The sequence below is a fragment of the Petaurus breviceps genome, unplaced genomic scaffold (genome assembly GCF_028583685.1).
Source record: "Petaurus breviceps papuanus isolate PSGF00001 unplaced genomic scaffold, PetGlider_PUasm1.0 77, whole genome shotgun sequence".
Classification (NCBI taxonomy): Eukaryota; Metazoa; Chordata; class Mammalia; order Diprotodontia; family Petauridae; genus Petaurus; species Petaurus breviceps.
The window spans coordinates 5,503,329-5,528,926 of NW_027186492.1; the positions used below are offsets into that span (position 1 = coordinate 5,503,329).

A 25,598-nucleotide genomic window follows, 5' to 3' on the forward strand; every position below is an offset into this window, starting at 1 on the left:
AATGACAAGTGAGGTGGTTTCAGAAAAAACTACCAAGACCTATATGAACCAATGCAAAGTGAAGTAAAAAGAACCAGGAGATCATTATGCACAGTAACAGCAGTATTATAATGATGATCAACTATGAAAGACTTGGCTACTCTGATCGATACAGTGATTCAAAACAATTTGATACAGTGATTCAAAACAATTTCAAAGGACTCATGATGAAAAAACGCTATCAATCTCCAGTAAGAGAACTGATGAACTGAGCGCAAATCAAAATTTAACTTTCACACTTTCTGGATTTTTCTTACTCTGGGGGTGAGGGGTATTATGGCTAATATAAAAATGTTTTGCATGATTTCACATGTTTATTTGATATCATAATACTTGCCTTCTTAGTGGGTGAAGCAAGGGGTTGGAAGAGAGAAAATCTGGAACTCAAAATTTTAAAAGAAAAGAATGCTAAAAGTTAATTTAAAAAATACTTTATAAAAATGTTTTCCAAAAAACAAAGAAAAAGGGCACTCACCTGGGTAAACCTTTGCCCAGTTCCTGCTTCTTCTTGGTTACCTGCTGAATGACCTGCTCCCAGTTGACATTTCTTCGAGAAGCATTCAGAATCTGTCGAAGAGTTGGCTTGAGCCCTGACTCCTTCTCTGTCTCACTCTTTCGATGGCCACTAACATTCCTAATGCGGCGTGCATTATTGAGATTGGGCTCAGGAAGATGAGCCCCAGGTTTGCTCTTCAAACTAATATGCCGGGTTAGATCTCGCTGGAGGGAGGCAGGAAAACCAAGTTTGCTCAGTTCAGGCAGGAGAGAGCCTGAAGGTTGACCTGGACCTCCTTTTTGGAGGTCAACATCCAAGTTATTGCTCTCAAAGCTTTCTGTTTCAAAAGGCAAACTTGACTTAGGATCTTCAACCTGGATGTCTTCAAGTGATGCTTTCAATTCTACCACTAAGCTAGATTGAGGACTAGCTGCAGATGCTACAGAGTCCATTTGAAATTCTGATTCTTTTTGGTGAACTGTGGGGTCATCTGAATTAATGGAACATTTTCCAGTTGTTTTCATAATTTTGTCATCACTCTCTTTCTCAGCAGCAACAGGTTCACATTCCAAAGTGCCACAAGGTGAACCTTTGGGAAATATGGGACCAACATCTTCGACTTTAATACTGTGTTTTTCAAGGTCCAACAGTTCTGCATCAACTCCATCTTCTGGTGCATGTTCTTGAAGCTCAGTGTTCAAAGAGCCTTTCACAGACTCTTCTCCATTCTTACTTTCTGATGCACAGTTCCTGGTACTTTTGGCACTGCTCTGTGGTGGATTCTGCTGGGATTGACCACATTTTAGTACCTCCTTGGCCTTTCGCAAGACTTCACTTAAATTGTCAACAGGCTCTTTCTGAGTGCCATCAAGCACAGCTTTATTTCCTTTTAAGACACGAGAACATGAACTACGCAGTTTTGATACATAAGAGGAAGTCTGGTTCTCTTCCAAGCTAAGTGTATTTGAGTGATTCTGACATTCTCCAGGAGTTGAAGACAAAGGTTTTGTGTTTTTCAAAAGGTTCTTTGAATCTTGTTTTTGAGACAATGATCTAGTGTTTGGGATTGGAAGGAGTGGAGTCTTTAGTGATGGCATTTTATGTGAGCTGTTTTCTTGTTCAGGTATTATTCTAGATGGGCCAGTGGTCACTGCCTCACTGGAAACATTCAGATCAGAAGTGACCTTGTGATCAAAGGACGCTGACTGAGTTTCTTTATGTGTTTTCAGCTTTGTGGAATTATCTGTACTACTAGTCTTGGGATCTTTCCCACATGCAGTTATCAGGTGAAAAAGAAAGGGAGGCTCATCTACCACCTCTGCCTTTTTAGTAGTAACCTCTTTCAACCCTGGTTGTGGCTCTACAATTTTCTGGGATGGGTAAGGAGTCCAGCGATGAATTTTATCCTTTGATACATTACCACTCTTTCCACTTACTTTAGAAGCTATAATTTCTGCCTGCTTAGAGGTTTGGCTTTCAGGCTGCTCAGAACTGCTGAAGTCAAGTAAGCCCTCTGAAGGAAGCTTATCACTTGTAAAATCCAAAAGATAATCATTATCATCTTCTATGGGACCTCTATTCTCTTGCCTTTGCCAAGTATATCTCTCTTGATTATACTTATTTAATTTATTAGATTTCTTGTTCCATATCATAGTCATGTCATCAATTTGGCAATTAGGATTCCTGTTTCTTCCAGGTTGAAATATGTCTCCAGGGCCATTATAATTCCAATTATTTGTACCACGTGCCTTGGATTGCCAATTTCCACTACCATTGTTCATGTGCCAAAAACTACTTGTTCCTTCAGAATGCCAATTAGGATTCCTTCCTGTACCACCATGATGCCAATCTACTGTTCCATTATTTGGATGCCAACCACCTCCAGAATTATTGTGGTTGTGATACCAATTTGAAGATCCTCCCGGACCACCCTTGTGCCACCCAGAACGTCCTCTTGGTCCACCACCATTCCTCAAGGAATGTGGAAAGTTATTTTTTCGACCACCATTAAAGCCATCCTTTTCCCACTTCCAATCCCGCTGAAGAGGTGCACGATGGTGCCAGGATAGCTGATCATAAGTGTCTCTCTCCTGGTAAGCTCCTCGGTCTTCTCTTCGCCATTGTCGTCTATCATCAGAGTTTATTTCTTGGCCAGTAACAGATGCTTCATCTTGTCTAGAAGACAAACAGTTTTTCCTTGGTGATTTAAAAACATATTTCTAGTTTCCTCTCAATCCCAGCTAAAAGTCCAATCACTTTAAGTCATTTTAAATGGCAAAATTTTAATGCACTAAAAACTATTATGTTTAAATGTACCCATACAAAAACCAAAAAAGCTTAAAAACATTAAAAAGATAATATAGCAAAAGGCTAAGACATTAGGATTAATCATCATGAAGAAAGCTGAGAGTTCCATAACAGTATGTGAAATATAAAGATGAATTTCTCACTTCTACAGAAAGAGGACTAAAAAAGGATTAATAAAGAAAAACTTGACTAAGATATGTCAGTCACTGCAACTGCTATCCCTAGAGTATTTTAAGAATACTAAGCTTAATAAAAATACTCACTTGATGACTCACATACAGTTTTGCTTACATACACTAAATAAAGACAAGAACACTGGAGGTCCCATAACTAGGTTTACAGAATACATCTGGCTTGAGAAACTTCTGTGGCTCCCTACTGCCTCTGGAATAAAACAAAGTCTTCAACTTAGAATTTAAAGTCTTTTAAAACTCTAGCTCCAGGATGTTATTATATTTATTTTTTTAAACTAAGTCACCTTCATCTTACATGGTGTTTCCTGACCTCAGCACTCCATTTTTCAACTTCTGTGACTTTGCACAAGCCTTCCTACATAGCTAGAGTACACTCCCTCATCACTCTGCCTCAAAGTAGACCATAGCGGGGCAGCTAGGTGGCAGAGTGAATAGAGCACTGGCTCTGGGGTCAGGAGAACCTGAGTTCAAATCTAGCCTCAGACACATGACACAACTAGCTGTGTGACCTTGGGCAAGTCACTTAACCCCCCCTCAAAAAAAAAGGAGACCACAGCTTCCTCTTCCAAGGCTCCACTCAAATGCCACCTTCAACATGAAAGTTTTGCCTGAGCCTTTAAATAGTAGTGCTCTTTCCTTTTTTCAACAGGTGAATTAAGCACCTTGAGGATAGGGATAATCTATTTCTTTGTATCAGCACCTAGTTCAGAACCTTGTACAATGGAGGCAAGAAATATTTGGTGGTCATTTTCTAGCACTTTACTATCATCAACAAATGCTTATCAAGTCTCTACTATGAAGTAAACATCATGTTAAGGGCTGGGCATATAAATAGGTATTTTGGCTACTATTCCTCCCTTGAGGAGTTTACAAACAGGACCTAGAAATAGCTAACACTGAACAGAAAAATCAATAAACACCCGGAGTTCAAATAAGAGAACAAGTCACAGATGTAGTAAAGTTACAGCACAAGTCACAACATATTGAACAATTAAGATGGAACAATCCAAATTAATACTGTTGAACTCCAGGAATAATGTTATAGTAAATAAAGTATCATGGGAACATATGTTAAAATAATTTTCTAACAATGTATTCCTTATCCCAAATCAAAGCAATAATTGCTTGGTTAGGTTTCTTTCTAATGACAGTCCTAAGGCCTATGACCTTGCCTCAAATCAATATAATTCTTATCAGAGAGAGTGTGTTACCCTGGAAAAGGCACTCACTAGTATCTGGAATCAAAAGGCCTGAGTTCTCTTATCCAGCTATGTGACCACAGGCAAATCAGTAGGAGAGACAGTCATCTGTAGAGTAAAAATTATACAGGAAATATCTAACAAGCTATAAGGATGTTGAGAGGATCAAATGAAATTTTTAAAAATGAAAAGTGCTTTAAAAATGTAAGGTACTATAATTTGGACTCAACTTTACTGGCATTCAAGCTCCTAAATCCAACTGAAATTTTTAAAATACTATGAGACAATATGGAATCAAAAGTTTTCTAAGTAAGATGATCCAAACCACCTAATGGCAGTTATAGCATCCATACTAAAACATGCTTTCTTTAATTATTAAGTAAACTGCTATCCTATCTTTATTTCCTTGGTAGTCTATCAATGCCAAATCTAATAAATCAATAATTAATTGGGTTAGACTTTTCTCTTCCAGAAATATTTAGGAAAGCTATTACAAATCCTTTCCCAGTATGAGTTGACTCCTCTCAATAGTACAACAACTAAAACAATACCTTAGAAAAAATAAGACAAGTAGGAACATTCATGGATAGAAAGAACAGATGACTGCAAATATAAATTGCTTCAGAAACATGTCAGGGTATCCTTCCAAAGATAAAACTAGTACAGTACCCAGCATACTGAAGAGCTCATATTTTTTCCTTTACTGTTATCCATTAACAGACAGATAACCTGATAATAGAAAATTACTATAACAAAACAAAAATGAAATACAGACTTTCAACTCCAAGACAGAAAGGGTGTGAGCTGCTGTTATGCAGAACTTAACAGGAATGTCATCTGAAGGACTAAACAACTGAGCTATGTAAGAACTCATGTTGCTAGAGACATTTTAAGACAACCTCCCTTGAAGGGCTGTTATAAATACTTAGGACATATAAAATAGGTTTATTCTAACATGTTACTTTAATGAAATTCTACTTTTCTTCTGACTCCAGACAAGGAAATGTCCTAACTTTTAATACTATAAATCTCTGGACAAAGCATACAAAAGAAAAGACACTAAGTTGTCATATTTTCATTATACATGAAGCCATCTCCTTCTGAAATCAAGTCTCACAACCAACTCCACTGGTTTGGCTCTGTACCCAAGGTTTTAAATCAATATAACTTAGTTATTTGTAATCTTTATAAAATGACTAGTAGTATTTTTATTGCCAAAGCTGTCGTATTTTATCCTCAAGAATTATCCTCAGTCCTGTTTGCCCTATTATAAGCAGTCTACTAACTTATAACAAGTCTGACTTCTTTAAAGTAAACAATATTAATACCAAATTTGTAATACTCACTGGCCAATATAGAAAATGTGACTTTGAAAAAGAATGTAACTTTCACAACAAATCAGATTTAGTTTTTAAGTCTATTAGTTCTGCATTTCAAAATTTCAGAAAAGAATTTTGAGTAATGTCCTGCTACATCTATGAACAACTCAACAACCCTAAATTGAACCCAGAGGCCAACACTTTAACATGACTGCTACAGAGCAGTACAGTATAGATAGTATAGAAGTACTATCTCAGAGGATTTTTTAAATTCATAGAAAATACTGACCGGCTTTGTTCATTCCTTTGTTTTATTAGCTGAACAAGTTCCTTGTCAAAGTATTCTTCTTCCACCTCTTCTTCTTTTCCATCTTCTTCTCTTTCCTGGGCATCAACGTTATCCTTGTGTAACTGACTGGAAATGTGTTTTGCATAAGCTGACAAGCCTACTACTGTCACCCGGCACACTCGGCATTCATGGTTACTGTCCCTAGGACAAGAAGGAGATAAGGGACATTCAATTCTTCCCACAGGCATTGCTGGCACACCAGATCGTATGTGATTTCCTCTGAAGGCACTAAGCAACTTAAAACGGTGAAAACTGATTTAACTTTAATGCCCCTTTCACCAACTTGAAAATGTTTGTAATTTTAAAAAAATAAAAAACAATTTATAAAATGATTTTTTTCCAACAATCAAGAGGTAATACACTTGAGAATAATGCAGTACAAAAGGAAAAATCTTCTTGAATTGTTGTACTCAAAATCATGTCAGAGGAAACATGGTGAAAGGGGAGGCAGGGCAGGGGGCTCAGAGCAAACAGGAACTGCTCTGAAGCACACCCATGGTGCCAGCTGCACTCAAGAGAGCCTGGTGATAGCTGCTACATTTAATCTCTGGCTCAAAAGCATTCCTCCAGTGAAAGCAGAGGGGAGGGGAAAAGAGTAGGTGGCTAGAGCCAATCTCAACAGGGTAATCTAAACTGGGACAGCTGAGACCTTGCCTGGAATCCAAGGATTCTGGGCCCCATAGCAAATGATGGGAGGAGCCTGCAGTTTACTGAGTTTTATTTAGGGTGGATAATACATGTGGTCTGCATTCTGCTTTGGAAAGGCTTATCTTAAAGGGGGGGAAAAAGCATTTCAGCTAGAGGAAGTCAACAGCTGTGTTAAACAAATGGTAATTCTCAAATTTCAGAGAATGAAATAATAAATAGCAATTAAAACTAGGTTTCAATTTTGGAAAGAACTTGGAAAGAATATTCTTGTGCTTTAACATGGTTTTTTATAAAGGGACAACTAGAAACAAAAAAGAGAAAAGGGTGACAACAGTAACAATAAATAAATAACAAAATAGCTATTCTGTCAAGCCACCTAACTTCAAGTGTAACCAGATCAAGTCAAAGACACTTGGTTCAGGCTTTATAAATAACTGTTTTTTGGAACTCTGAATCACTTTCTTGGTTCAATTACAACTCAAGCTAGTTTATGATTATCACTGTGAGAAATACCTGGACACTCCAAACATAGGTTATCAATATTTTCAGTACTTCAATATCCATCCCAAGAGAAAATCTCTTTCCTTTACAACCTCAACCTCTCCCCATACTCTCAATTCTGGGAAATGTCCTGTCCCAATAGTGTCCAACTCAAATAGAAACAGGGCCACTAAACAGTACATAAGGAGCTCTCCAGCCTGCATATTGACTAAGAAAACCACATACAAGATTATCTATGTTCTACTGTATATTTTTTAATTTTGTTAAATATTTTCCAATTACATTTTCATCTGGTAGGAGAGGGCTAGGAATTTGACACCTCTGTGCCAGCTATTCATTTTGTCTCACACCCTCCCTCTTTCCATTTCCTCCTCTTGAATTCTTGCTCAATTCTTCACCCTTGATCTCTTTTTTCCATCTTCTTTTGATGTTTTTGATGTCTCTCTGGTAAACCCTGCATTTCTAGTTTCCCTCTCCATGATGATTGATTCCTGCTTTATGTCCCCTGACGTAATGGGCTAGGAAGAGCTGGCACACTCCCTGCTTCCCATAGCTACTCCAGATCTACTCTTTGTCATAAGCAAGGATTCTTTAGAATTCATTCTATTATCAGTCAATCTAAATCCTGGATGCTATGATCTACTAGCCTCCAAAGTGGTTCTCCATCCTTTTTACTGATTAGAGACTTTGTCTCAAGACAAGAATCTGCTCTCCTCTGCTCATGTCTTTTCAGCCTACAGGTCCTGTCGATCCTGAAGGTGCAACTGTACTGTTTGGGAAGAGCTTATCTTAAAGGGAAAAACGTTTCAACTTCAACCTTGATTACCTTGCACTGTCCTACCACTGTTCATACCCCATGACTCCTCCACTCTACATAACGTCCTTCTCCAAGCACATGGCTTAGGAGTTCCAAAGAACATCATGGAATGAATTAGTAGAGGGCTAAATTAGGTTGGAATGGGCCTGGGAAAGGACAGAGTTGGTCTGAATAGGAATGAAGATTTAGGAGGAAGTAGTAGGTGAAGATACCTTCATCTAAAACAATGAATCTAGATGACAGGGACTGAAAAATCAGCACAGTAATATGAGGAGCACTGTAAGTTTGGAGTAAGGAGAGTATTCAAGAGATAAAGATTCAATTTCTTGGATGATTCACTTATGTAAAATATCACTTGATGTCCAAATTTTAAAAGTAGTGATATTAATTATCATATTCTTGGCACTAAACCCTTTTATTCTCATAAATAACCAAGTTTGCAGACAGTGCTTTTTTCCTTCTGATCAAGTAATGAAATGACCACAAAAAAAAAGTGATTTACCTTATACAAAAACAAGTAGTAGCTCATTTGCCAGAAATATCTAGAAATATTATAGAAGTAAAAACTGTTAAGAGCTAGAAAGAAATGTGGGAAATGGGAAAAGGTACAAGAGCAAGGATGTAATATGGACTCATAACACCTTAACAGTATTAGTACCTTATATACCCTAAATCAGTTCAAATTCCAGGAACTAGGGAACTCTTCTTTCATAACCAAACTGGGGATAACCCCTGTAGGTACTTCTCAAGGTTGCTGTGAGGCTCAAATGATAAGGGATATAAAGTGCTTGTTATTAGGTACTAGCATTATTATTATTCAGTCTGAGAAGATCTAGCTGGGTTGTAGTGTAAGCCATAGCTAACTAAGACAACTCCAAATACTTAGCAGTCTATACTTAAACTACATTGGTCCACTGAAATAAGGCTTCCCAATTTTTCATCCTTACAGTATTGGAAAATCAGGCAATAAATATTGAGTGCCCACTGTACAAAGCTCTGTGCATAAAGTAATCACTTTGACCCCTCTGGGTACCATAGGTCATTTAAATTGCTGACAAGATGCTCTCTCTTGACAATTCTGGTAATGGGGTCAAGAAATATCATAAGACAAAATGTCCACATGAATATGGCTTAATACAAATCAGTTCTAACAGCTTATATTGAGATAAAAAATATTGTCACATGCTAACGTCAGGAGAATAAGACAAATCTATATAATGGAATTTCTAACTGCTATTCTATTCTCTTTTGCCTCCAAGCCCCAAACCCACAAACACTAAGCTTTAAATAAAAATGAATGAATAGTATTATCAAATTCACAATTCAACAAGTATTTACTAAGCACCTACTATGTTGCTTTGAAGAAGAGTATAATTATTTCTCCTCCCTATATCTTTCCAACTAGAAAAGTATTTATGTGAATCCTTTAAATAATATTCCTAATATTTATCCCTTCTAGATAGAACTATCACAGAACTCACCAGTATGCTTCTTAAAAAAGAATTCAAGAGAGAGATCATTCAGTGTTGCTCAACTACACATTCTAAGGGGGTCAAACCTGAAAGAAATTGATACATTTAAAAAACATCTGGGCATCAAGGGAGATACTGATGGAAAATGGAAGTTCTCATACCTTCCCTTCAGGTTTTCAAGTTCTCTGTGATGCAGCATGCTCCGCACATGTTCATCCATCTCCTTGAAGATTAAAGAAAGTAATATTAATCTATAATGATTTACAATTCAACTTTTTTGGCTTTTGATTTATTCTCTTCTTTAATTTTCAGAATTTCCACTTTGTTTTTAGGTTGGCATTTTTCATTTGTTTACTGGATTTTTAATTGTAAGTCCATGGAATTGATCCATTATTTATCTCTTGTTGATGAAGACATTTGGAAATATATATTTTCCACTGAGGATTGCTTGAACTACATCCAAATATTTTTGTATATTGTATAAATGTTTTATTTTGACTAAACAGTATTATTTCTGTGAAAAATAAATCTACAATGATTTATCCTAAAAGATTATCCCTCTGCTCCTGCAAGCAACAAAAAGTGTATTTCCTTTAGCAGCAAAAAGGTAACAAAATCATAACACTCAAGTCAATTCACTATTGTAATAATTCTCTGGGTCATGTCCCAGATCTTAAGTAATTATTCTTCAATACATCAAAAGACTTTGATTTCATCAGCATACTTGCACAAACAGATTAAAACATTTCCATTCTTCAGTGGGTAACTTCATAAGCTACTGTAGCCAAAAAAAAAATCATTAGCAAAGCAGTAACAAGTCTCTCAAAAATGAGTTCGTCTAGTTCTTAGAGGACATTTTTGTTACTGGACCTATAGATTAAACTTTTCCAATTTGGCAGGACTTGTCTAAACTTGTAATCTGGTGATACAGTCATCAGGAATCTGGGGTCACTTCTAACCATCATCAAGCATCAAAATGTGGCTTTAGTAGAGGACATAAATGTTAAAGTTTCATTTTTCCTATAACAGGCAACAAAACTAATAAAGAGCCACCAAGGAAAAAATTATATCATGAGGAAGTAATTACAATGGAAAAGAAGGACTTATAAAACATATATTCACTTCCTCATCAAAATTTGGATTATTTGGCTTTGGTAAGTGATTTAGGAATACTGTTGCCACATGCTAAACAAACAAAATCTAAAGAATTATAAATGCCTATGTATACACAAAATTGTCAATTATGGATGGTTTATATATAATGAAAAACATTTATAATATAAAGGTTATTCACTGTACAGAATTTACTCAACATAAGGTCTGAGGTTCCCATCCCTGGATGTCCCCAAGATTCTTTTAGGGGTCCTACAAGGTCAAAACTATCTTCATAAAATACTAAGATTTTTAGTTTGTAATACAATATATATCTGCAAATATAACCACCATAAGTAGAAGTTGTTTGGGATTCTTGATAATTTTTTAAGAGTGTGGATGCTGAGATGAAAAAGTCTCAAAACTATGGCTTTGGCCATCTGGAAAGAGAGAGAAATTGTTTTGTCACATGACATTTAGATTTTCACTGGAATTGAAATAAAAAAAAAATAAATGCCTATATATGTACAAAAAGACTAATTTAAATTTGTCAAGAGTTTACAGGTATGGGCGGCTAGGTGGTGCACTGAATAGAGCACCAACCCTGGAATGAGGAGGACCTGAGTTCAAATCTGACCTCAGACACTTGACACACTTACTAGCCCATGTGACTCTGGGCAAGTCATTTAACCCCAACTGCCCTCCAAAAAAGGAAAAAAAAAGAGTTTACAGGTATGTCTTATTTTGACAAACTATGTAAGAAAGCATTAAGTAAGAAATCATGCCTCATTAGCATATGGATACAGAGGTATAATTATGCTGTCAAAACAGTTTGGAAAATATTAATGGCTCAATTATGACCAGAACCACTCTCCTTTCCCCTTCTAACCACCCCACACACACAAAAAAGGGCAAAAAAAAAAACAACCCCACCCATTATATTTTAAGAGAAATAATTGAATGGGGAGGGAAATGTTTTAGGAGCATGCAAACAAGTTAGTATGTCATAACAATATTTAGCACTGCTCTCTGTCTCCCTTTACAGGGACCTTTACCTCCCCCCTCCCATCTAACTAATTTTAACATATCATTAATCTTTTCAAAACACTGTATTATCATACTAGTGGCCTGTTTAAAACCTTCAATGGCTTGCTGTAGCCAAGGTGAAGAGACTCAATCCTTCAATTTAATTTTCTAAGACCTCTGCACTAAATATGAAGAGGTGAGAGCTACATTTATGTTTAGAAGTGAGATAATGCAAAAAGTGGCAGTATAACACCACAGAATCCCAGAATCATGAAATATAAAAGTTGGAATTTTATTTGATCCCATCTCTTCAATTTATAGATGTGGAAATTTTGAAACAGAGATGAAAAGTGACTTGTTCAGGGTCATACAAGTTAGTAAAACAAGAATAGACTTTAATTAAGTCATATTTTACTCCAAATCCAATGCTACTCCAAAGGCACATAAATATACCTATGTGCATACCCCTGTATGTTCATCAATTTCACATTCCATTTCCCCCATCCCTTCATTCTACCCACCTATTAAAAAATGGTCATAATATAAAACCAAAAACATGTAGATATTTGTTTTTGTATTTATTGTATTTTATTATATGTTTTTACTCTCTGTATATCTATAGGCTTATGGAAAATTATGTCAAAATTTGGTTGCTTGGAGAAGTTCATCAGCAACATACATCAATTTCAGGACGGCATGCTTGCCTGGGTTCTAGATAATAGACTATACTCTGGTTCCTTCTCAGTCACCAATGTAGTGAAACATGGTTGTATGCTTGCTCCCATGCTTTTTAGCATGATGTTTTCAGCCATGTTGTCAAATGCTTTCAATAAGGATGAACACAGCATTAAGGTCAGCTACCCCACTGATAGTAAATTCTTCAACTTGAAAAAGCTACAAGCCTCTAAGACCAAAGTGGAAAGACCCAAGTGTTGGTGTATGATTTTCTGTCCCCAGATGATTGTGCACTCAGTGCAGCCTCCAAAGCTGAGATACAACAAAGTATGGATCAGTTCTCTGCTGCTTGTGCTAATTTAGGCCTAACAATTAACACCAAGAAAACAGGTGTTCCATCAGCCACCCCACACCATCCATACATGGAACCACTGGTTACAGCAAATGGAGAAGTTTGGAACGCTGTGGAGAAGTTCACTTACCTTGGCAGAATACTTTCCAGGGATGTACAGATTGATAATGAGGTTGATACATGCATTGCCAGAGCTAGCTCAGTGTTTGGGAGACTCCAAAGGAAAGTATGGGAGAGAAGAGGTATTAGACGAACTACCAAACTGAAGGTCTACAGAGCTGCGGTGCTAATCGCACTGTTGTATGCCTGTGAAAGCAGGACAGTATACCCACACTATACCAAAAACCTGAATAGCTTCCATATCTTGTTTATAAATTTTTAAATGTGCTTTATCTGTGTTTCTTGAGTGCAATGGCCACAGAATTCATCATTCAGTGGCTAAGCTCCTAGTAACAAGGCATTTAGGGTTAGCCACATTTGCTGAAAGGATTTAACACTCCTCACACCACTTTAATTTGGTAAAAAGTGTCAGAGCTCAAATTCCATTGGCATAACCTTCAAGAACCTAGCGTCAACTCTAAGTCAAGAGACGATGAATTAAAATTCTTAATATGCATGATACATCTGTGTGCATGTGTATATACATGTTTGTATATACACATACTCCTAAGCACACATGGGAGGGGAGGCAAGGCAATTGGGGTTAAGTGACTTGCCTAGGATCACACAGCTAGTGTCAAGTATCTGGGGCTAGATTTGAACTCAGTATCTCCTAATTACAAGGCTGATACTCTATTCACTGTGCCATCTAGCTGCCCCTACACAGATTTTTTAAAATCTTTCTTCCCCCAAACTTTTATATACCTGTTAATTTTGTTATGCACCAATGATCTACATAAGAAAAGAGATTCACTACTAGATTCTTTCAAACTCTTCACTCAGTCTGAAGATAGGAAGCTTTCTTCTACTGATTCTATATCTAACCTTACTTTCTACTGCTCTCTAAACAACCTTCATTTTTTTAGTCAGGGCAGTTTCCTTAATGTTCTTCATAATATACTATATACTTTCTTGCTCACACTATCCTTTCTCCTTCTTCCCTTCTATTAAAAAACTCGCTAATCTGGCCTCAGACACTTAACACAAAAAATTGGCCGTGTAACCTCAGGCAAGTCACCTAACCCCAATTGTCCTTCCAAAAAGAAAAAAAAAAAGAAAAAAACTAGCTAAGTAGGACCTGGTATCAGAAGGAATTTAATGGAGAATATATGTATACACACATAGTAACTCTGAAAAGGATAAACCTTGAAAATTAAGATTCTTATTCTCCCATCATTACCTTTTTTGAGCTGTATACAGTATGACACAATATACATTTTCGTTCTCGTACCATAGTGACTGGAGCAGAAGACCTCATACCTTGCCTGCAATAAAGAGGTAACAATCAGTATTCCTTTAGCATTAATGTCTTCTTAGAAGACTCAAATAACCATGCTTGATTTTTTTCCCTGAAGGTAGAACAGAGCCACATTGTGACTAGATAAAACTGGTATGGCTACTTTGACAACCTCACATTAGCCAAAAGGCCACAATGCTTGATGAGACAGGGCCAAGTAGAGAAAAACTCCTGTCTCAGAGATCCTGGTGATTCCCTCAAGTACATTCTCCACTTTCACTCCCTCCTAGGATCCAGAGGTACACTGTACAGAAATGCTTCTTCCTCCAAACCCCAACTGCATCTCTCCACAGCAGAGGTCCTCTTTAAAGTCCTTCCATTCCTTTTCCTCACCATAACCCAAGTCTCCTAGGAGATGGATCTCAATGTTACATTAAAGAAAAGTGGTTCCCCTTCAAGGCTTAGACTCTATGTTCCAGGCAACAAAGAAGGTACGACTAGCTAACAGAAGCATAAATTACCCTACTCCAGCTCTCACTGAACACCCCACTGCTGCCATGACCCAAGACAGACATCCCAATATAGAAAAGTTCAGCTGTCTATTTCTGTGCCACTTTATCACTGTTTCTTTATCTTTACTCATTTATTCCCTAATAGTCACCAATATTGCTCCTCCTTCCATTGTCTGACTAGCTAGTCTTCTAAAAACAAAGGGGTGGTGGTGGGAGTATAGGGAAATTGGACTTCCTATACCACAGTTCTATAATATTCTAGCAATAAGAAAAGATCCGAGACCACAAGCTAATGGACATGAGAAGGTGAAATACAGTATTTTCCTGGACAATCTGGAAGTCTAGTCAGTTTCTCTAAAATATACTTATTTGTATAGGAGAACATGGCTGAATGCACAGGTTAGTCCACTATTTAATAACTACATAATACCTGAGATTTTGCTATCAGTTAGTTATAATATTACACTACATAAAAGGGGCACTAGGTGTTTTTAAAGGGCTGTGAGGTTACAGGATACTAATTACTGTTAAAAGCAAACTCTCCTTTAAAAACAACATGCTTTTTTTTCATGAAAGCAGCACAGTATAGTACAAAGAGCACTGGATTTAGAATCAAAAGATACAGGTTCAAATACTCTCTCTGCCACTTCAATTACCTGTGTGATCTTAGCCCTAAGTTACTTTACACATGTAGGCCTCAGTTTTCCCATCCATTCAATGAGGGAGTTGAACTCCCCAATTTCTAAGGTACCTCCCATGACACCATGATTGGAACTCTCTTTCAATGTCATCAAATGCATGGAATGCCCTCCCTACTCATCAGTTCTGCCTCACCAAGTCCTCTCTATCCTTAAAGGCCCAGCTCTTCAAAAGTCATCACTGTCATGAACCTTTCTTACTTCACCATCCAGAGAAAGTTATTTCCCTTCAGAGAACATTAGCTCTTTCACCTATAAAAAGGGTATAAGAGGGGTGGCCAGGTGGCATAGTGAGTAAGAGCACCGGCCCCAGAGTCAGGATGACTTGGGATCAAATCCAGGCTCAGATACTTACCACCACACGCAGAAATAACTGGCTGTGTAACCTTGAGCAAGTTACTTAACCCCAATTGCTCAAAAAAAAAAAAAAAGGGTATAAAAAATGGCAGGCCGAGTCACTCTTAAGCTAACCGACACCTGTGCAATCACCTGTCCATGTGCATTTACTTATCTTTTATAAAGAGGAAACATGTCTGGTCTTTGAATCTCCCACAGGGTCTAATACCATGCACATGGCAGAGGTTCAATAATTATTTGCTAAATAAATCATTGTGGCCTTTTGGCTAATGTGAGATTGTCAAAGTAGCCATAGCAGTTTCATCTAGTTACAATGTGGCTCTGTTCTACCTTCAGGGAAAAAAGAATATGCTGAATTAATATAAACTGCTTTAGACTATCATGTCCCCATCAGAATTGATGGCAGCATAGAGAAAAAAGGCATTCATTCATCAACAAATCTCATAATACATTAACTTCCAAATAAAATTCTCTAATATGGGGTACTTGAACTTGTTTTGTAAATATTGTTATAACTATTTCAATATAATTGGTTTCCTTCATCTTCTTATATATTTGGTTTAATGCATTTTTTAAAATTCTGAAAAGGCGTCCGAAGATACAAAAGGGGTTCAGGATACCAAAAAAAAAAATTAGGAACCCCTGATCTAGCCCAACCCCTTCCACTTTACAGGGAAATTTAATAAAGTCCAGACAAAACAAGTGATTAAGTGACAGAACCAGAACTAGAACACAAATGTGATTGTTACTTTACCACAACAAAAGGATGATAACCTAAAGAAAAAGTAGGCTTAACTGTGATGCCAACTGGAAACATTAGCAGAGGTATAGAAGATCTATAAACAACAAGATAAGCCACAAGCCCAAAGGTGGCTTAAAGAAACATTATTTCCAAGCCAGAAGAGACATTTGCTATTATATTTACCAACTATGTCAAACATTACAGTACTTACATAAATATGACTCACATTGCACTGGCATATATACAACCATCCTAAAGAGTACATATTTATTTTAGATTGCAGGTGTGGAATACTGCAAACTACCCAAATTGTGTTGACTGGCTTTGTGTAATTTTTTCTTTGCCAAATGCTTTCTCCTACCTAAGTTTGGGCAGAATATCCAGCTGCTTCTACACCTCCTCCAAAATCATCTTGTAGTTTGCGTTTTGGAGGGGGGGAAGGCAGGGCAGTTGGGATTAAGTGACTTGCCTGAGGTCACACATCTAATAAGTGTTAAGTATGTGAGGTCAAATTTAAACTCAGGTCCTTCGGACTACAGGGCCAGTGCTCTATTCACTGTTCGGCCTAGCTGCCCCCTGTATTTATTTTGTACAAACTTATTTGTGCATGTAGTATATTTTAAATATTTCATTTATTTAAATACTGCATTTTAAAATGTAAAACCATTCTTAGCTCATGAGCCATACAAAAACAGACAGCAAGCTCAATCCACAGACTAGTTTGCAGACCCCTGTTCTCAGGAAATAAAGGGCAATCTATAAAAGACAGGTGGATATTTTTCAAAGTTCAAAAGGATAATGAAGTATCAATGAAATAGTAAAGAAATTACAGAAGAAAGTCCAGAAGGGAACACAAATAAGTAGGGTGGTTTTATTGTTTTTATTTTTTTGCTTTTTGTAGGGGGGAAGGTAGGACAATTGCAGTTAAGTGACTTGCCCAAGGTCACACTCTTGTGTATGTGTTTGTGTGTTAAGTGTCTGAGGCCGGATTTGAACTCAGGTTCTCCTGACTCCAGGGCCAGTGCTCTATTCACTGCACCACTCAGCCACCCCAGCAGGGTAGTTTTAAGTCAAACTATGCAACAGAAGTTGTTTCATATATAATATTCTTTTCTATTCTTTATATGTGGAAATGTTTGTTTCTTAAATTCATAACAAAGAAAAATACATTTTTAAAAAATGTTCTTTAATCCAGTCTCTCAAATAAGATGCTTCCTTCAAGACAATTCAACTCTCATTTTTTGCAGGTTATTTCACTATATAGCTTACATGTACAATTTTTTGCACATTATCCTCACCCTCCAACTTGACTTCCTGGTTTCCTTCACATCTTCCTACAAATTTCACCTTCTATAAGAAGCCTTTCCCAATTCATTTTAATGCTTTCATGTTCCCTATGATGACCTGTGTACATCTTGTTTGAACACAGCTGTTTGAAAGCTGTCTCCCCCACCAGATTGCAGAACTTTTTGAGACTAGAGTGTGTTTTTGCCTTCCTTTGTATTTCCAGTGCCTAGTACTGCTGGCTTAATAAATTATTTGTTGACTAACTATAAAAATTAACAAAGAAGCACAAAAAACAGGTAGCAAGCATGAATATTAAGAAAAATTATAACTAGTAGTACTGCTAAGATTCATTTTGGAAGGAATAGTTTAAGATGCTGAAGAACCATATAAAAATACATATTAAATATATAAAAATATAAAGTATATAGAAACATCATGTATGGAACTCCTTTGATGCTGAGGGAATATACAACTGAAGTTAAGCAAATGGCTACACTTGCTTTTAAATTTTAAAATAACTCATAGACCAATAAAGATGAGGGACTACCTTTCCACATACCTCTCTCCATGTCTGTAATAAATTAGATCTACTAAGAGGTGTTATAATCTTAGGAAGTGATTGCTAAACTTAAAAATCCTAAAGTATTGGGAGCATAAATGCTTAAAACACTGGAATAAGGTAAAACTTTTTGGAGAAGCATACAGCCAAATATATCTCCATCTCCTTTCCTACTCTCACTTTTTACTTTCTTTTTCATTTCATTGACATTGCCATTAAAGCTCAAGTATGATTTTATCCTAAAAATTAGTTACTACTAAAAAATATTGCCTTCCATAGCACTCTATCTCTCAAAAGCTGATATTCTAGTCTGCATTACGGCAACTGTATGTGTATCTTGTATTCCTCCAATTCCAATGCCAACTTGAAGAAAAGGACCTGCCTGTTGAATAAATAAGAGTGTCCATCCACATTGCCCATCCACAACCAAACAGAAAAGCCACTAGACATGAGTTGACCTGTTAAGGAGAAAGGGATATTAAACTTAAAATGGATCCAAATCCCAGCCCTTCATGACAGCAACCAAACCAAACCTTGGAAGCCAGTTACCCGTAGCCTAAAACTAAACTCTTTTGAGAACCAGACAAAGGGTACTTGCCTGCCAAATGCCTTAGTAGAGCAGATTTATTTTGTCAAGACCAAACAAAAACACACAAAACGTAGAAGGTCCATCTATTTCTGGGAAATAAGCATGAATGATATTAAAGTCCAATGGAAGTTCACAAGAAGGTCAAAGACAGAACGAATAAAGGTCTCATATACGCCAAAATATTCATAGAAGTGCTTTTTGTGGTGGTCAATAACTGGAAATAAACTAGATGCACATTAGGGAATAAGTGAACAAATTTTGGCATATGAATATAATAGTATTCAACAGTAAAAAATTATGAATGAGGAATTTAGAGGAACACAAGAAAGCTTGCAGAAATTAATGCACAGTGAAGTGAGAACAAGGAAAATAATATGTATGATGACTACAAAAATGTGAGCTAAAAGAATCAGAGGAAATACAATAAGGTTTTAAGTAATCTATACCAGGAGGACAAATAGGAAAAAAGCATCGGGCCCCAAGAAGGTCTGGGTACCACCACCCTCCTTTCCTCAGACAGGAGATCAAGTGTGGATTGTGTCAAAAGCAGTCTCAGCATGGGTTAGTTTTGAATAATTGTTCTCTTTGTTACAGAGGAAGGCTCAAGGGGATGTAGAGAATATACACACAAAAGGAGTAAATAAAATTTAAATTTAAAAAATAATGTAAAGCATAACATGTAGATCTCTCTAGTAATCCCTAACAATAGTCTGGCCAAACCATTCTCCAGTCTTTGGCAGCAGAGGGTCCAGGGGTATAAAACACTGAATCAACAGGTTTGATTTTTTTTTCCCTTCCCTTTGCTTGTTCTAGTTCTCTGGGAGGGATATAAGGGAAATGCAAAAACAATCTTTTTAATTATATTTTTTCCTTAATTAGGGAGTTCTACTCTGTTTCAAGAACAGTATTACAATGAAAATTTTTTTATAAAATATTATTCCAATAACAGTTTTACCAATCTAGAATTCAGATACCTGAAAGTCTAATTAAATTGAGTCCAGAAGTAATTGAGAAGGGAAGACCCTCATCCAGAGTTCACTAGTTATGTTACACACAATTCTGATAAGCCTGGGTATCTGGAACAAATCATAATAGTACTAGGAAGGCATACTGTCAAAGGAAGAATCATAGAGATTTCAGACAACACCATGTAGTTCAACCCATACCTGAACAAGAATCATCTACAACAATCCCAACTCCATTCTATCCCTGAAGACCTCTAGAGAAGACCCAACTACAACTCCCAAGACAGCCCATTCCACTTTGGGGCAGCTCTAATTGCTGGGAAATTTTTCTTTACATGGAAGCTAAATATGCCTCTCTAAAATATCCACCTATAGCTTCTAGTTTTGATTTGGGGGTACAAGCAAAACAGTAGTCTAATCCCTCTTTCATCCAGGCCTTTTAAGTATAAGACACCAATTATGTCCTCCCTAAACCTTCTTTTTTCCAGATTTCACATCCTCAGTTTCTACACCTAAACTTTATAAAGCATGGTCTTGAGAGCCTTCACCATCCATCCTGGTCAACCTCTTCTGGTTGCTCTCCAAGTGCCTGAATGTGTATCTTAAAATGTGCTCAGAATGATTCAATGAGGAGTACATAAGAAGTGGGGAAGGGAAGAGACATGAGAAATAAGAATGGTGTAAAAATGAAAGATATTAATAAAAATATTATAAGAAAGAAAAGAAGAAGTGATGAGGGATAGCTCCCTCTAGGTTCAGCAGAAATTCTGATCTTATCTAAGACAAGAAAACTTGCAATAGTGTCTGGAAAGAATTCAAGGTCTTAGGCTTAATTGGAGCGAGAGTTGTATTAGTTTATTGTTAGGCTTCTTGGGCAAGAGTCCTTTAGGGGACCTTGGAGTGAGAGGGGTACATGCTTTTACTTTTAAAGGGTAGGGTTGCCATTGTCAGGGCTCACCAGACGGAAGGGTCTTCAGTGCATAGATAAAGGTTAGAGCTGACCAAGAGGAACTTGTGACTTTAGTGCATAAATAGTTTAGATGACATTTGGGCCAGACCAGAGGAGACATGAAGAGATTAAGTAAGAACAAAGGAGTTACAAGTTGTTGCCTAGGCAGAGTTCAGATAGGGGAAAGGGGCAGAGTTTGAGGCTGGGAAAGGGATTTTACAGATTACAATTTTACAATACAAATTGCAAGTTACAATTGTACAAACTGGTTTTACAAATTGATTTAGACTCCAGGTACCCCATCAGAAGAGTGCTGATAAAAATAAAATATAATGTGCCCAGAATTGAATGCAACACACCAGAAAAGACAATGTGATTATCATCACCTAGGTTCTGAATGTGATGCCTCTCTACATTAGTTTTGTATTCAAAGTACTGATGTATAAGTTAAATTGGTGACTCACACTAAGCTTTGTCATTAAACACTCCAGCTATTTTTCAAACAAACTTGTTGCCAACTTCCCAGATCTTATACGGTTCCTAAAGCTAACGATTTTAGTCAAATGTAGAACTTTACATTTAGTTCTATTAAATTTTCCTTCTATTATATGTCATGTTCTCCACCCCTGTTTTTGCCTTTTTGGATCTTACCATTTAACCTATAACTAACTCTCACAGCTTTTTTTCATCTGCAAATCTGATGAGCATTTAGGCTTAAATTATTAATAAAAATGTTAAGCAGCCTAGGATCAAGAAGAAGTACCTGGGCCACTTCGCTAGAAATTTCTTTCCAAGTCACTACCAACCTTTAGCAAGGAAACAAGGAAAATGAAGGGAAAGTTACCTAATAAAAAAGAGAATAAGCATAGCTCAAAGGGGCCATTTAGCATAGGGGAAAATACATACACACACAAATGCATACTTATAAATGGAAGCAACTAGGTGGTTCAATGGATAGAGCTGAACCTGGAATCTGGAAGAACCAAATTTAAATGAAGCCTCTGACACATCATAGCTCTGTGAACCTCGGCAAGTCACTTAACTTTTGTTTGCTTCAATTTCCTCAAATGTAAAATACAGGTAGTAACAACAGCCAACAGCCAATTGGCAGGGTTGCTGTGAGGATCAAATGAAATAATATTTAAAGCATTTAGCACAGTGTCTGGCACACAGTAGCCACTATAAAAATGATAGCTATTCTATATAAACAACTCAAGGGTATTATGTTACAGAATGGCAAAAATAAATGATAACCCCATGAAAAGGTTAAATAGTATTCACTGAAAATCATTAAAGAAGGCAGAGAGATGAGTAATATTAATTTCTATCCAAACTAGTTAAAATTAAAAATATCTTGGTGCTTTCAAGGGAGAAAAAAAATGTCAGCTCTTGAAAAAATTCTATGTTAACAACTTGTTTTTTTATGGTTCTAGATAGCAAAAGTGTGTTTTCCTGGGTTGGCAAATACGGCTTATGAAAATATTTTAATTCCATTTTGATGACTGAGGTTCCAGTAGCCTTTCATATTCATTATTCTGACCATTTTATAAATACACACATAGACATATGTATCTCCACAGTACAATGTAGATTGGACTCAACATACACTGGCCTTAAAACACACCCTAGAAATAACCTTAACTAAAAACCAACTATATTTTTATCAAGTTTTGAGTTGTGATTTTTTATTTTCTATTAGAAGATGTAACTTTTTAAAAAGTCTAGTTAATTGAAAGCTCTATTTAGTTAGATTCTAGTTAGAACAGGATTTCACAATCTGTAGTCCATTACCCCCCCCCAAAATTTTCATCTTTAAATATAATTGGTTTCCTCTGTAATCCTATGTAATTTGTTATATGCACTTTACAAACATTCTGGAAGGAGGGAAGCAAGGATTTATTAAGTGCCTACTATGTGCAAGGAACTCTTTAAAAATATCTTATTTGATCCTCACAACAACCCTGGAAGGTAGGCGCTCTGTTATCAACAAACAAGAGAGGATAGTGATTTGCCTAGTACTACAAAACTATTAGGTGTCTGGGGCTACATCTGAATTTGAGTCTTCCTAATTGCAGGCCCACAGTTCTCACTACTGCACCACCTAGCTGCATAGGGGTTAAGAACAATGGAGTTAGTTTTATTACATTTGTTTTGAGATTAAGCTTTTAGTGAATAATTTTATCAGCTAAAAAGAAGTCATTAAAATCTACATAGGATTAAATGTCCAGATCAATCCCAAGCATTACATAAAGGTACAAAATACTTAGAATTCGCTTTGACTCAAGAGAAAGGATCCCTATTTACAAAAACATTTATAGTAGCAATTTTTGTTGTAGCAAAGAACTGGGGAAAAAGTGGGTACTCCTCAAATGTGAAGTGGCTAAACAAACTGTGGTACAGGAATGTAGTGGAATAACATTGTGCTGTAAAAAAAAAAAAAAGATGAAGGATTCAAAGAAACTTGTAAAGATTTACATACTTTTTTTTTTGGCCTTTTGGAGGGCAATTAGGGTTAAGTAACTTGCCCAAGATCACATGGCTAGTTTTTGTGTTTGTGTTAAGTGTCTGAGGCCACATGTGAACTCAGGTCCTCCTGACTCCAGGGCCAGCACTTTACTCACAGTGCCACCTAGCGGTCCCATAAACTTCTTTATCAGTAAAAATGGTGAACAGGAAAACAATTTACATAATGACCAAATAAGGTAAAAGGAAACAATTCTGAAAGACCTCAGAAAATTGATTATGAAGCATAGCATACTTCCTGGCTCTTGGCAGAGAGAGGTAATAGTATAAAGCTAAGGAATGAGACATTTTCACATGTCCAATATATTGATGTGTACCAAATGAGAGCTTGGGTCAGGGGAGGGAAAGTAGAAATAAAGATGCAGAGGGGAAAAACAACTATTAAAAATACAAAGATGGGGAAGCTAAATGGTACAGTGAATACCGCACTGATTCTGGAGTCAGTAGGACCTGAGTTCAAATCCATCTCATGTACCTGACACACTTACTGTATAACCTTGGACAAGTCACTTAACCCCAACTGCCTTGCCTTATCCCCTCTAAAAACAAAACAAAACGAAAGAATAAAATAAAAAGTTCAGAGAAAATATGTTACTAACTTTGTTAAATCTAATTTAAAGATAAATCTTATCTTTAAATTGGTGTTCAGGTTTATATATAATCCTTTTTTGTTCTTTGCACACTGAAATATTTGTGCTGGCAATTAAATCAATAATAAAAATAAAATTTTAATAAAAAATAATTTGCTGTGTCATATTGCAAAGTAGTTAAGTCTACCACTTTCCCTTGTTTCTTACACAAGCATAACTAGCATAATGTCTTAGGTTATGTGAAAACAGGAGGAAAAAACTGTATGGGGGGTAATTCATGCCACAGAAAGAGGTGAGATGCCTTCCTTGGTGGACAGTTCTAAGAAGTGTGAAAGACTGGGGAAAGGAGAGCAGAAACAGGACCGAAGCTAGTCAGGGCCAAATGACTTTGGTCAAGGGCAATGTGATACCCGTGTTTCCCCGATAATAAGACACTGTCTTATTAAGTTTTTTGGACAGAAAAACACCAGAGGGCTTATTTTCAGGGGAGGGCTTATTTTAATGAACATTGACAGCAATTTTAATAAACAGGTAAATGTGAACAAAAAAATGTACCTTTATTCAATAAGCAAATCACTGGGGAAGAACAGGATGACGAGCTCACTGCTGCAGCTCTGATTGGATGCAGCTTGGAGCGCGGCGTGGGTTTCACAGGGGGGAGGGTGCATACAGAGGGTACCGTAATGTAGCGTGTAGCGCAGGGGATCACCTTCACTACAGTAGCAATCTCAATAGGGCTTATTTTCGGGGGAGGGCTTATTTTAGAGGAATCTTACACAGTAAGGGCAGGGCTTATTTTCGGGATAGGTCTTATTATTGGGGAAACACGGTAAAAGCCACACTTGTTCCCCTAGACTCCACTTGGTATAGAACACAGGTTAACCTTTTTTGTGCCATGGTCCCCTCTCGCAGTGACTGCCAGACGAATAGCAACTCTTCTCAAAATGTTTTTTAAAATGTATGAAATACATAAGACCATAAAGGAAATCAATTATATTGAAATATAGTTATCAAAATATTTTAAAATCAATTTACAGCCTCCAGCTTAAGAAACAATAGTAGAGAATGACCTCCATTTTATGTTTCTCTCCTTAAACATCTTTCTTTTAAATCATGACACTATAATACAGCCATAACTATACCCTTAAACAATTTCACTAATTCATGATATTGTGCAAAAGTACTAGATAGTAAATCAGAGGACTTCCATGTTTAAATGCTGGCTCTGACACTTATTTTAACTTCTTTGAGCCTCAGATCACACATCTTTAAAATGAATGGGTTGGACTAGATAATCCTTCCAGTTCTAAATCAAAAAGCTATATGAGCTATAATATGACCTGTGATATCCAACTGGATCCTATTACTCTCTAATTGGATTCATTTTAACACTAGTTCCATAAAGTCCTGGATTTATTTCCTCAGAGCATAACTATTAATTATCTTTAATGTGGATTAAGCCACCTTCAGATCTTCTTTCTGTTCCTAAGATTTAACTCAGAAAACCATTCTTGTAATTCCATCCACTTCTTGGCCATGATGCCTAAGGCTACCCAATTTCCAGATTCGGATTTCTTGACTTCACTCCAAAATATTAACTTCCTATAACTGTCGAAGAGGGAAGATTTACCAAACCAGCAATGTGATCCAAAATGGGAAGTACTAGCACAGTCGGTATTAAAACAATTCTTCTGGCATTTTGGTACATATATAGCACCCCATGCCATGGGTATTTGTGCATAAGCTTAAATAGACTATAAGACTTCTTTAGGGTAAGAACCTTATCTTGTGCATCTTTAGATCTCCCAGAGTAACTTGTATATGCTATGCACTCAAATATATACTGAATGTGTAAAAAGAGACTTGATGTAAAAAGAATACTACAAAGGCACTACTAGGTTTGGATGTCATCTTACTTCTTTGGGTCCCTATTTCTTCATACATT

At 36.7% G+C, this 25,598-nt stretch overlaps 1 protein-coding gene across 6 annotated transcripts in view; it reads right to left on the reverse strand.

Moving 5' to 3' along the window:
• Nucleotides 1-25,598, reverse strand: part of ZNF106 (zinc finger protein 106) — an 85,240-nt gene that overhangs the window by 56,351 nt on the left and 3,291 nt on the right. For 3 of the 6 annotated variants that reach the window (XM_069105838.1, XM_069105842.1, XM_069105837.1), the window contains exons 2-5: nucleotides 13,826-13,910; nucleotides 9,503-9,564; nucleotides 5,844-6,044; nucleotides 515-2,710 (exon numbers count right to left, since the gene is read on the reverse strand). In XM_069105838.1, coding sequence (XP_068961939.1) covers nucleotides 515-2,710; nucleotides 5,844-6,044; nucleotides 9,503-9,564; nucleotides 13,826-13,910 — 2,544 coding nt within the window. Of the gene's footprint in view, nucleotides 1-514; nucleotides 2,711-5,843; nucleotides 6,045-9,502; nucleotides 9,565-13,825; nucleotides 13,911-18,307; nucleotides 18,417-25,598 lie in introns of those variants that run through there. The other 3 variants (XM_069105839.1, XM_069105843.1, XM_069105841.1) reach the window with 3 other exon arrangements.